The sequence below is a fragment of the Cyprinodon variegatus genome, unplaced genomic scaffold (assembly GCF_000732505.1).
Source record: "Cyprinodon variegatus isolate N-32 unplaced genomic scaffold, C_variegatus-1.0 Scaffold110, whole genome shotgun sequence".
Lineage (NCBI taxonomy): Eukaryota > Metazoa > Chordata > Actinopteri > Cyprinodontiformes > Cyprinodontidae > Cyprinodon > Cyprinodon variegatus.
In genome coordinates, this window is record NW_015150563.1 from 556,716 (window position 1) to 567,653 (window position 10,938).

Genomic DNA, 10,938 nt, shown 5'->3' on the forward strand with positions numbered 1-10,938 from the left:
GATTTCATTTTTCTTGCCTAGTTCACTGAATTGTTCTATAACAGATTGATTGTCTGCATCGTCATGCTCTGTCTTTGCAGTGATTACTTGGCTAGTGATGGATGCCTTAATTCCATCCAAGTCCTCAGGACTTTCTATCTCTTGTTTGGTTGACATATAAGGTTCTAGTTCCACTACAGCAGTAAAAGGTTCTACTTTGTCCTTTTCTGCAGCCCCTTGCACTTGGTCCTCCTGTGCTGCAAATGTTGCTTCTCCACATTGACTTGGTGGTTCAGTTTCATCACATTTCTTCAGATTTATTGATGAGTCTGGACTTTGTTCATTTATCACTGAAGCTGGAAGCTCCCCAGCAGCCTCTTCTGTTATCTGACTCTCTGATGCTTTCATGTCCATTAGTTCCTCTTTTTTCGGAGGGACTCGGGCAACTAGGGGACTTGCTGGTGTTGTGAATAAGTCACATTTCACCTGATTGGTTGTTGGTGCATCTGGTTGTTGGGTGTAAGAGGCTCTCGCTGTATTAGGCTCCTTTTCTGTTTCATTTGCCTGCAAACCACCAGACCATTCATCCATAAGCTGTAACTGTGCGGCCGTAGAACCATCTGTAGAGTCAGAGGGAGTAGAGAACTGCTCTCTGGAAGTGCTGTCCAAGTCTACTTCTGAACATTGGGCATCTGTTTGCCGTGAAGCATCTGTCACGGTCTTCTCTAAAATCTGTAATCGTGGTTTGCAAGTTTTGTAGGGTACTACTGAGAGGGCTGAAGATTCTTTCTCCAGGTTTTGAGGCACAACTGTAGGAATTTCTTGTTGATTCTGGTCTTGGAAAACATCTTCATTTTCTGAGTTTAGATCTTCTGTAGTAGTTTTACTGTCCACGCCATCCTTTTCTGTCTTGGTTGTAAGGAACATCATAGCTGTGGTTGGTTTAGCACCGTCATGCTCATTTTTAGCTTCATTAGTGACTATATCGGCGTTTGTTTCAGGATTATATTGTGAATCCAGAACTGCTGAGGGCTCAGCTCTTTTAGGGTCTTCCCTTGTTTGACCAGGGTCAGTTATTACCAACATAAAATCTGTTTGCTCAGTGGAAGGTTGGATTGAGCTTTTATTATTACACTCAACATTTGTTGGAATTGTATCATTATTAAGGTTTTCAACAGAAAGCTTCCCATTCTTTGACTTTTCGTTGTTTGCTAAAGATTTAATGGACACGCTTGCTAATATTTCAGCCTGTCCATCTTCCACTAAAACTTGCTCTTCACTTTGAGTTTCCCGATTATCATATTCTGTAAGTATAGTTGATGTAATGTCAGCCTTGTTTGCATCAACAATGGCTACCTGCTCTTTGAAACTTGGAGATTTGGATTTCTCTGTGGTCTCAGGCAAAAGTGAGAAGTTTGTTTCAGTTGATGGTGTGACCAACTGTCGGCCTAGAAGAAGCAGACTGTCAGAACCTGCTAACTGGGTTTGTAAGACATCTTCACCTTTTGTTATCTGAACATTTTGCATGCCCACTGTTTCTTCCTTGTTAAGGTTTTCAGGAATATTTGACCTTGTGGTTGGAGAGAACCCATGCTCTTCCTGATCAGAAGTTCCTACACTTTCAGGTACTTCCTTTGTTTCACAAGACTCCAGAAGGGTCACAGACTGGACGGCTGCTGAAAGGTCACTACTTGGAAATTCTCTCTTAACTGTTTCTGTTAAAATTGCAATCTCTGTTCCATCTGAAGCGCGGGGGTCTTGCAATGGTTCCAGGATTCCTGAGGTCCTTGTGGCTGATGAAGTCTTTCCTTTTTCCATCTGGAAAGGTTCAATTAATCCTTTGTGCTCATCTGAAGTTGAAAACTCTGGAGGTTTACCACCTTCAGGCTCATCCTCGGTCTTAGGAGGAGGTACAAGAAAAGGTTCTGTTTTCTTTGACTTTCTCTTGGGTGGCAGAACATTACTTTTCTGTTGTACTGTAAAGGTTTCTGTGGCAGAGCACCTCAGGGCTTCATGTTGGGTCCCCTTAGGGTGCACACCTGGGATTCTACTGGCAGAGTAAACCGGCTCAGGGGCTGCAGAATCTTCAAGGCTCTTTGAAATTTGCCCACTTGGTATAACTGCAGCATTTCCAACAACATTAAGTTGCTGCTCTTCAGAACTAAGTAGTGGATTGGTAACACCAGCCTTAGGTTGGTTTTTATCAGTAATTTCCGATAGTTTGTTTTTTGATTTTCCATTGGTTGGAGGTTTATCTATCTCTGCATTGGTGGTTGTTCTTGTTTCTGTTTCAATGTGGATGTCTGAAGATTCCGAGCTGACAGGTGTGATCTTATTATCTTCAGGTTCAGACACTGTACTACTGCCAACAATAGCAGTTGGTATAGAAGTTACGGGTGGGGTGGCAGACTTTGACTTTCTTCTGATTGGTACTAGTTTGGATTCTTCTCCATTACTGGTCTCAGGTTGTTGGTTCAGATTTTTGGGGGTAAATTTTGGACTCTTTGATTTCCGTCTGGGAGGCAAAACTTCTTGTTGTCCCATAAGAGACGGATCATTGTGGTCCTGAACAAACTGTGAATCATGCACAGCACCTGTATCTGCCTCCACAACAGATGGAGCATTCTTCAGACATTCCTGATCTGGTTCTGATTCAGCATCATTTGTCTCTGAGGGTACTGCTCGATTTCTGGCCTCACTACTGATTTCTTCTATCTTGGCCTGTGGCTCTCTACATGTGTCATCAGTGCTGTGGATTGCTATGGCTTTCTTCACTTCAGAGTCCATCTTTTTAGGACCCGATTCTTTTCCAAAACTCTTTGATTTTCTTCTTGGTGGTAGTGGTGAAGGTTCTTCACAGGTGGGATGTTTTAAGACGTCACATGTTTGCACTTTTATCTGCATTTCCTCAACTGACAGTTCTTCCAGAGAAGATGTGGATTTATCTGCTACACTTTGCTTCTCATGGGGACGCTTGTTCTTACGCGGTGGCGCCACAACAGCAGTTTTGGTGTCCAACAGTTTAACATCTGAGGTGGAATCATCAGGCAGCTGTTTGTCTTTCTGCTCAATGTCCTCCAATGAAACAGAGAAGAGAGTTATTTAAAACATGTTCTTATGAGAACTTTATTTTCTCTATTTAGGGAAAGAAACACAATATCAAGTAATATCATTACCTTCAATCTGTGACTTAGCAAGGCCTTGTGTACTTCTACTTTCCCGAGGGTCTCTAAGCACTCTTTCTTAAATTTCTCAAACAAATCTGCTGTCAGGCAGTATGTAAGAAACTGTTCATGAGAAAGAGCTTCTTGCAGATTGTTTTGCAGCTTCTCACTTTCTTCTAAAATAACCTTAAAGAAAGAAAAATAAACAGTTTTGTGTATTACATGCTATTGAGCATGACAGCAGAAATGGAGCTGTAACTGGATAGCAGACTATTGGTTATGGTTGATAGAAAATGATTTAAACCTGCAGAGCAGAAGCTGAGCCTGAAAGGTCGCTGTGGCTCCAGCGCTGCATGGCAGAGATACAGTCCTTCAGATAATGAGCTGTGTTGGTAGAGCACGCCCCCTGGTGGTCACTGAGCCTACATTCCAGACTGTAAATGCAGGGAAATGTGAATATATTATTATTATTTCCAAATATAAATAAATATGTGTTCAAGGTTCAAATAATAAGAAATAACTAAAGCAAATGACTTCTGTGTAAGTATTAGAGATGAGGAACCTACAGTATTGCGCATATTTCTGGCTTTTAGTCAAACAGAACATTAACTGAAACAAAGGACCACAGCAGAGCAGCTAAACCATCTTTCACAAAAGAACGAGTCGTAGATCAATTCTTAGTATTATATTTTTCTGAATTTAATGTTGAATTAGAATCCATTCTTTAAACTTTAGTTTTATTGAACCAATAAAATCCTTCTTGTGTTGTTATTTAAGATTTTCTTGCCTGGGTTAAAAATGCAGAACCCTTATTTCAGTTTGAATAATTTTATGTCCAAATCTATATACTAATGTTATTTCTGTTATAAAGACTTTATTAATAATAATCCCTGGTTAGTTAGGGATAGGGTTATTCATCACTAATCGTTCCTGTGTTTGACGTCGCCCTGTGATGTGATGTTTCTGGGTGAACCCTGCCTTTTCCGTCCATTTGAGACGCCACTGAAATGTAGTTCTGGGTAGAAACCTCACCTAAAAACATCCATAATTGACCTGTTTCTACCACAACTTTATCATGATTGCTCTGCTGAAATATGAGAGGAGTACCTGGCATGTTGCTGGCATAAAGAAGCAACCAAACTGATAACCTCTGAAGGAAGCTCATTGGTAAAGGTTGCTGATTTTACTTCTTGGTAAAGATCATGAACTTTGACCCCCAAGTCCTGCAGCGAGTCCTCACAGTTCTGTCAGGAAAACAAAAGGTGACATGAGTCACTATTAGCAAAGCTGAAGATGAATCTATGTGTCTGAATGGATTTTAGGAAATGTTTTTAATGATGACAGATTGATCTGCTACCTGCAGACTCTGCCAATGCTGCTGAAGCTGAGCCATGTTGTTCTGCGGCTCACTGTAGCTAAACGCCTGGTCCAGAGAGCGGAGCTCCCATTGAAGCGCAGCTGCTCTCTCCTTCAGCTCCTGGGACACCCGGGCCAACTCATGGTCCATCTCCTCTAACCGACCTTTGCAGGTCTGCAGTCGTTCACTTACTTCCTGCTCTGAGGTGGAGCACAGCTCATGGAGGTGGCTGACCTCAAGTGTGAGGGCATCTTGACCTCCAGGAGTACAGAGAATCAGCAAAGAGTCTTTGGCAGAATCCAGCTCCACCATCTCCCTCTGCTCCCTGTCCACTGTCTGCAGCAAAGCCTGGAAATAAATAAAAAAACAATAAAAGGAAGTCCAGACTCCCATGATGTTTATACGAGTGTTTATCCTTGTTTCATTACTATTTTAACTGTAGTCCACTGTAATTTATAAACGACACGTAATCAATAAACTTACAATAGCAACCATTCAAAATAGCCCTTCCCAGTCAAATGCCAGCCGAATGGCAGCCCACTTCCCTGCAACTCCCAGCAAAATCCCCTCCAACCAGTGGCCTTCTCCAGGGCTTCCTTATCATTTTACTCTGACTCCACCCATTCACTGAATTACAGGGTCTGGCCAGGAGATGGCACTTCTCTTTAGATCTTTATGTCCACAAATCATGACAGAAAGAATATTTTAGTACAAAGATTGATGTTTAAAGAGGAATTTTAGGGGACCAGCCAATGACCAGCCAATGACCAGCCAAGGACCAACCAACAACCAACCAAAGACCAGCCAAGTGGGAAAATGTTGACAATAGTTTTTGCTTTGCTCAGGATTTAAAAGACAGCTATCTGTTCTATCTTAGCAGAAGTACAAGCTGTCCATTCCTCAATTTGACGTTCCGGGGAACAAGACACCTTAGTACTTTAGTGTAGTTTAACCTGATCAGTGGATCTGTGGATTAGTGGATCTGATTGGCTATCCAGCCTGAAGACATTAGTTTCTTAAGAGAGTCCTGTAGAAACAAAGATAGTTTTTCAAGAGGACTGGCCATCCTGGAGCTAAAGGAATCAGTTTCTAGGGTTCTGAGTAAGAAACTGATTATTTTAGAAGTCTGTCTTTTTTTAATCTTGCTGTAATACTGCTGTATCAATCCCCTGCCAGATCCGACCAATAAAGCATAATAAAGTTCATATAGTGGTGTTACACATTTGTATGGGTAAGATTTTCAGTGGTGTAAAACACATGTATGGGCGCTGCTCTTAAGTGTACCATACCTGGAGGGCTTAGCAGGTTACCTTTCTAAACAACCTGTTTTGGACTCGTCGATAAAAATGGTTGACCTAAATGATAAAACTATCGCAATGGCAGAAATCTTTTAACTAATGAGTCCGGTGAAAGCAGGAAGTCCCTAGGTAGAGCATCTTTATGTCTTTAGGAATGAGTCAATTAGCTCAGGTCTACTCGGCGGGTGCAAAAGTCTGCAAACCCAGGTTAGTTTCAATAAGTGAGGAGTGGGAGGGACAGGATTCTGGTGCAATCACAGATCCCATGGAAGCAATTCTCATCAACGGAAGCAAACTTCCTCCCAACTCTGCCAAAGATCAATAACATAAACCAGTCATTAGCAACTTTTACTAACCCAGGCAGACTTTTCACCATGATTTGGAAAAGTAGTGTGTCACAGAGCTAAAGTTAGAGCAAAGGCCAAACCGTCTATGATCTGACCATGTAGCCAGTTCCTAAAGGACACAAAGGAAAAACGTAGGAGCCAAAGTGTCAGAAACAAAAGAAAAGAGATGTGTTTAACCTTCAGGGTGTTGACAGCGTTGTGGAGCCCATGTCTGTCTGCAGGTGGAGGTCCCAAGCCTTTGACCTGCTCCCTCAGCCAGTCCTGGGCTGCTTCATGCTGCTCAATGAGCAATGCACATTGTCGCTCCTTTTCAATTCCCTCTTCCAAGTTTGTCACCAAATCCTGGAAACAGATACTTATTGTTTAACTTAAACAGATTCCTTGCTGTTAAGCTCTACAGCCATGGCCTGCTCAGACTCACGGTCAGCTGTGTCAGTAGAGCAGGAATGGCCTCCTCCCAGGCTGTCCAAGAAGGATCGGTCCAACTTTGGTCCTTTGTCATTTCAAACAGCTCCTCAGCCTTAATCAAACAGTCAGGTAGAGTCTTTGGAGTTTTATGAATGAAAGAGTTTTCATTAGCTGAAGACTTCTCTGTGTTTACCTGTGAGCGGACAGCTGACAGCACAGGGACCAAGGTTGTGCTCTGGTCTAGGAGGTTCCTGGCCTGGTCCACGGCCTGCCTTCGCTCTCCCAGGCCTGGCCAAGGGAATACTTGGGGAAGGTTGGATGTTTGCTTCTGGATCTCTACCAGACGGGCCTCAGCATGGTCTTTCTCATACTTGCAAGATAGCAGTTTCTCCATAACAGCCTGCAACTGGCTATAAGGTGGCAGGTGGTAGACAAATGTGAAAAACAGATTTAGACATGATGTAGCAGGAAATTAGAACCTTAAGGCTTTCACAACTTCAGGAACAGAGTTTCACCAACAAATCCACACAGTGAGACGAACCCATTGGTCTACAGGAAGAAGGAGCTTTGACCAGGATCTCCTGATCTGATCTTGCTGGATCTGTACAGTTTGACACGTTTTGGTGGTTTCTTATGGTTAGTCACTCTGGTAACTATGACCACATTTTTAAAAATGTTTAATGATCTTCTAATAAAGAGCAGCTGGTTAATGTTTTGCTCTATCTTTGAATCTATTCTGAAAAAGAATGTTAACCTTCTAACCTTTAGTTTACAGGATTCTTTAAAGAATCTTAGGGTCAGCTTCAAGCAGCATCAACTGAAATAAACTTAGTTATAGCTGCTGTTCCCATAAATTGTTCCTATATCTCCGTTCCTATAGTTCCTGTTTGTATACTTCCTGTTCCTATAGTTCCTGTTTCTATCTTTCCTGTTCCTATAGTTCCTGTTCCTATAGTTCCTGTTTCTATAGTTCCTGTTCCTATAGTTCCTGTTCCTATCTTTCCTGTTCCTATAGTTCCTGTTCGTATAGTTCCTGTTCCTATAGTTCCTGTTTCTATCTTTCCTGTTCCTATAGTTCCTGTTTCTATCTTTCCTGTCCCTATAGTTCCTGTTCCTATCTTTCCTGTCCCTGTAGTTCCTGTTCCTATCTTTCCTGTTCCTATAGTTCCTGTTACAAACTTTTTTGTTCCTATCTTTCCTGTTCCTATAGTTCCTGTTTCTATCTTTCCTGTCCCTATAGTTCCTGTTCCTATCTTTCCTGTTCCGGTAGTTCCTGTTCCTATAGTTCCTGTTTCTATTTTTCCTGTTCCTATCTTTCCTGTTCCTATATTTCCTGTTCCCATAGTTCCTGTTTCTATCTTTCCTGTTCCTATAGTTCCTGTTTCTATAGTTTCTGTTCCTATCTTTCCTCTTCCTATAGTTCCTGTTCCAATCTTTCTTGTTCCGATCTTTCCTGTTCCTATAGTTCCTGTTTCTATAGTTCCTGTTTCTATAGTTCCTTTTTCTTCTGCTCTTGTCCCTTCACCTTTTAGGGGGGTCAACTGTAAAAATTCAATTGATTTTTTAGCCAATCACAGCAGCAGTAGAATCTGAGACGTATCAAAGTCTTGATATGTTTCACAGAGTAAATTCTTAAAACAAAACGATTCGGATCAGAAAGAAGGAGCAAACATCCTCCGTTCCACAAAGGAACACATCGCATTTATTTGCTTAATTCAAAAACAAATAGGGGTTATTCTGTGCTACAAAAGTGCTGAACTTTTATAATCAATTTAAATGGAACACAACTCAATGTTTCTACTGGACTTTGCATCATATTTACAGCTCTGGACATTTTCATATCTCTGCCCTTTTGCCTCATTGTTTAAACTGGTTTCTTTTCCTAATTGTTTACATTCTGATCACTGCTGAGCTCTACATTGGTAATGTTGGAAGCTGTTGGAAGCATTTCTCTGATCCAGAAGGAAAGACTACAGAGAAGAAACTTCCTCTCATGGGGTTTCTGAAGCTACCAGGGTGATGAGGTGTACGCCTGATTCTGTTCATTTAATCCCATAAAACATTTTTCTCTTCTTTTCCACTCCAACGTGCTGCTCCTAACTCAATGCTCTCCTGACTTTCCTGGCTTTGGTACGCTGGCAAAGCAAGCATTAACAAATGCCCCAAATAATGTGCTCCAACAAACCATGCCACAAGCCTCTGGTCCTTTACAGAGTGTAGGATTCCTTCTGACAAAGTAAATCATTTCAAAATGATTGAACTGACAGATATGAGGTTCTACTTCAGTAGAAAACTACTGACTCTGGTAACGAGGTACAATCAGTGGATCATCACAGGAAGAGACAGAACACAGAGATCTGTGAAGCCTGCTTGATCAAACCTCTGTGACTCTAAAACCTGTTTATTACCTCCGAGTCTCCTCAGCGACCTGCAGAACGGTCCCCCATCGTGTCTCCACATCCTGGACCATCAGCTGAACCTCCAGCTTCCCGTCTTCCTCCATGTCTGTGTGCTCACAGAGAGCCTGCGCTCGTCTCTTCAGCTCCATCACTTGACTTTCACCTGCTGACTTGGAGCTCAGGATGGCCTGAACAAAGGGTGGTGATGGAAACTAATCAGAATAAACCACAGACTTCTGTGTCTGCAGAGGTCCAGATATGGAAACCTGGTTTGACTAATCCTCCTCTGGCAGGTAGGTTTCCTTCCAGGAACATCTTTATTTTTTTCTGTATCTCTTACCTGTGCAGTGTTCAGCCTTTCCTCCAGCTGGGCCTGACTGCCCTGCATACAGTCGTTCAGAGAATCAGCTTGTTCCTGCAGCCCTTCAGTCCAGCTCTTAGTGCTGCCAGCATGGTTCTTGAAGGCCTTCATCTCTCTGGACAGCAGGTAGCGGCGCTCAGCTTTCAGCTGGGTGTCCTCAGCTGTCTGCAGGACGGCCTTCCAGAGCTCTTCTAAAGCTTCTGCTGCTTTCTGTGCCTCCAGCCGTGCGCGCTCTGAAACATCTTTCTGCTCAGACAAAGTCTGACTCTTTCTTCTCAGTTCGGTCAGTTTGGAGTCTCCTTCAGGCTTCAGACTCAGGATGTTCTGATGATCAAAAACATTTCCTAAGTTTGAATGTTCAGTTAAATTAAATAATTCTAATTGTCAAAAAGCTAAATCTGTGTAAAGAACCATAAAAGAACGAAAAAGCTGAGTGGGATTATTGTGATGATGACCAGCAGCATCCCTACAGCGGCATGCCTGATGTTCAAAGGTTTGGAGATTATTCCCTGATCTGATTCATCTACTGGCTTCATGGAGCTGCTTGTTCTTTAATGTTCTCCACCCTCTGAGCTGCAGTTATGCTGGGACCGATGCAGACAGCTGGACAGTTTGCTGCTAAGGTGGTTTTATTTGTTTCTGTCATAACCCTGCTGATGGTTTATCAGCAGCAATTGTTTCTGTTGTCGTCTTTATTGATCCTGTTCTCTACTTATTCTTCACCTCTTTCTGCACATTTAGATTCCGTCTCTGTTTTTCTCAGATTCTCTCATCCTCAGCTCCTCCCTCCCGTCTCCTCCGGTGTTTCTCCTTTTTTCTCAGCTCTTCGCGCTTCGTTATCTTTTTTTTTTTTATAAGGGAAAAAAAGTCTCTGGACATGTAAAAAATTATCCCCTTATGTCCCTTTCTGTTTGTTTTATTTTGTTTTTATTACACTGTATACCTTTGATGTATATTTACAGTTAAATCTAACAGTATTTTACTGTATTGTTTCCATGGGGATCATCCTGTAAGCTGCAAAGCAATCTGGGAGAAAAAAATTATTTCAGCAACTTCAGACGGTTTAATTTTTACCGTAAACAGCAAAGCATTATGGGAAGGAGAAAGAAAACAGGAAAATTGCCTGACGTTCTTCACACTGTCCACTTAGAAGCTGTTTACCATTCTTTACAATTTAGCTTGACTGTCGTGATTCTGAACTTTCTGGTTCTGTTTAAGGTTTCAGTTTCAGTTTTTCTGTGTTTTCTACTTTTAATTCAATTCAATTCAGTTTATTTCTATAGAGCCAATTCACAAAACATGTCATCTCGAGGCACCTTACAGTTGACCTGATTCAGTCTGGCTTTAGAGCTCATCATAGCACTGAAACAGCTCTGGTAAAAGTAACTGACAATATTCTCATTGCCTCAGATAATTGACTTGTATCTGTACTTGATACAGTTGATCATAATATTTGTAATATTTGTTTTATTCCCATTTTCTGGTGTTTTCTGGGTGTATTTGAGTTTCTATGGATTTCTTGTTTACCCTCTCTTGCCCTCTTGTGTCAGTATTCTTCCCCTAGCTCCCACACCTGCTCCTCGTTAGCTAATTAGTCCTCCCATTGTTTCTGTCTCCCATATACA

General features: G+C 41.9%; 2 protein-coding genes across 2 annotated transcripts in view; both read right to left on the minus strand.

Moving 5' to 3' along the window:
• Positions 1-323, minus strand: part of LOC107084873 (nesprin-2-like) — a 35,997-nt gene extending 35,674 nt beyond the window's left edge. Inside the window, exon 1 of the mRNA XM_015374925.1 lies at positions 18-323. Coding sequence (XP_015230411.1) covers positions 18-156 — 139 coding nt within the window. The 5' untranslated portion in view covers positions 157-323. The remainder of the gene's footprint in view (positions 1-17) is intronic.
• The window catches only part of LOC107084855 (nesprin-2-like), an 81,547-nt gene continuing 70,773 nt past the window's right edge, over positions 165-10,938 (minus strand). The window contains exons 48-58 of the mRNA XM_015374903.1: positions 9,293-9,637; positions 8,962-9,140; positions 6,747-6,963; positions 6,567-6,665; positions 6,323-6,487; positions 4,501-4,848; positions 4,251-4,387; positions 3,448-3,577; positions 3,156-3,329; positions 331-3,054; positions 165-173 (exon numbers count right to left, since the gene is read on the minus strand). Coding sequence (XP_015230389.1) covers positions 165-173; positions 331-3,054; positions 3,156-3,329; positions 3,448-3,577; positions 4,251-4,387; positions 4,501-4,848; positions 6,323-6,487; positions 6,567-6,665; positions 6,747-6,963; positions 8,962-9,140; positions 9,293-9,637 — 4,527 coding nt within the window. The remainder of the gene's footprint in view (positions 174-330; positions 3,055-3,155; positions 3,330-3,447; positions 3,578-4,250; positions 4,388-4,500; positions 4,849-6,322; positions 6,488-6,566; positions 6,666-6,746; positions 6,964-8,961; positions 9,141-9,292; positions 9,638-10,938) is intronic.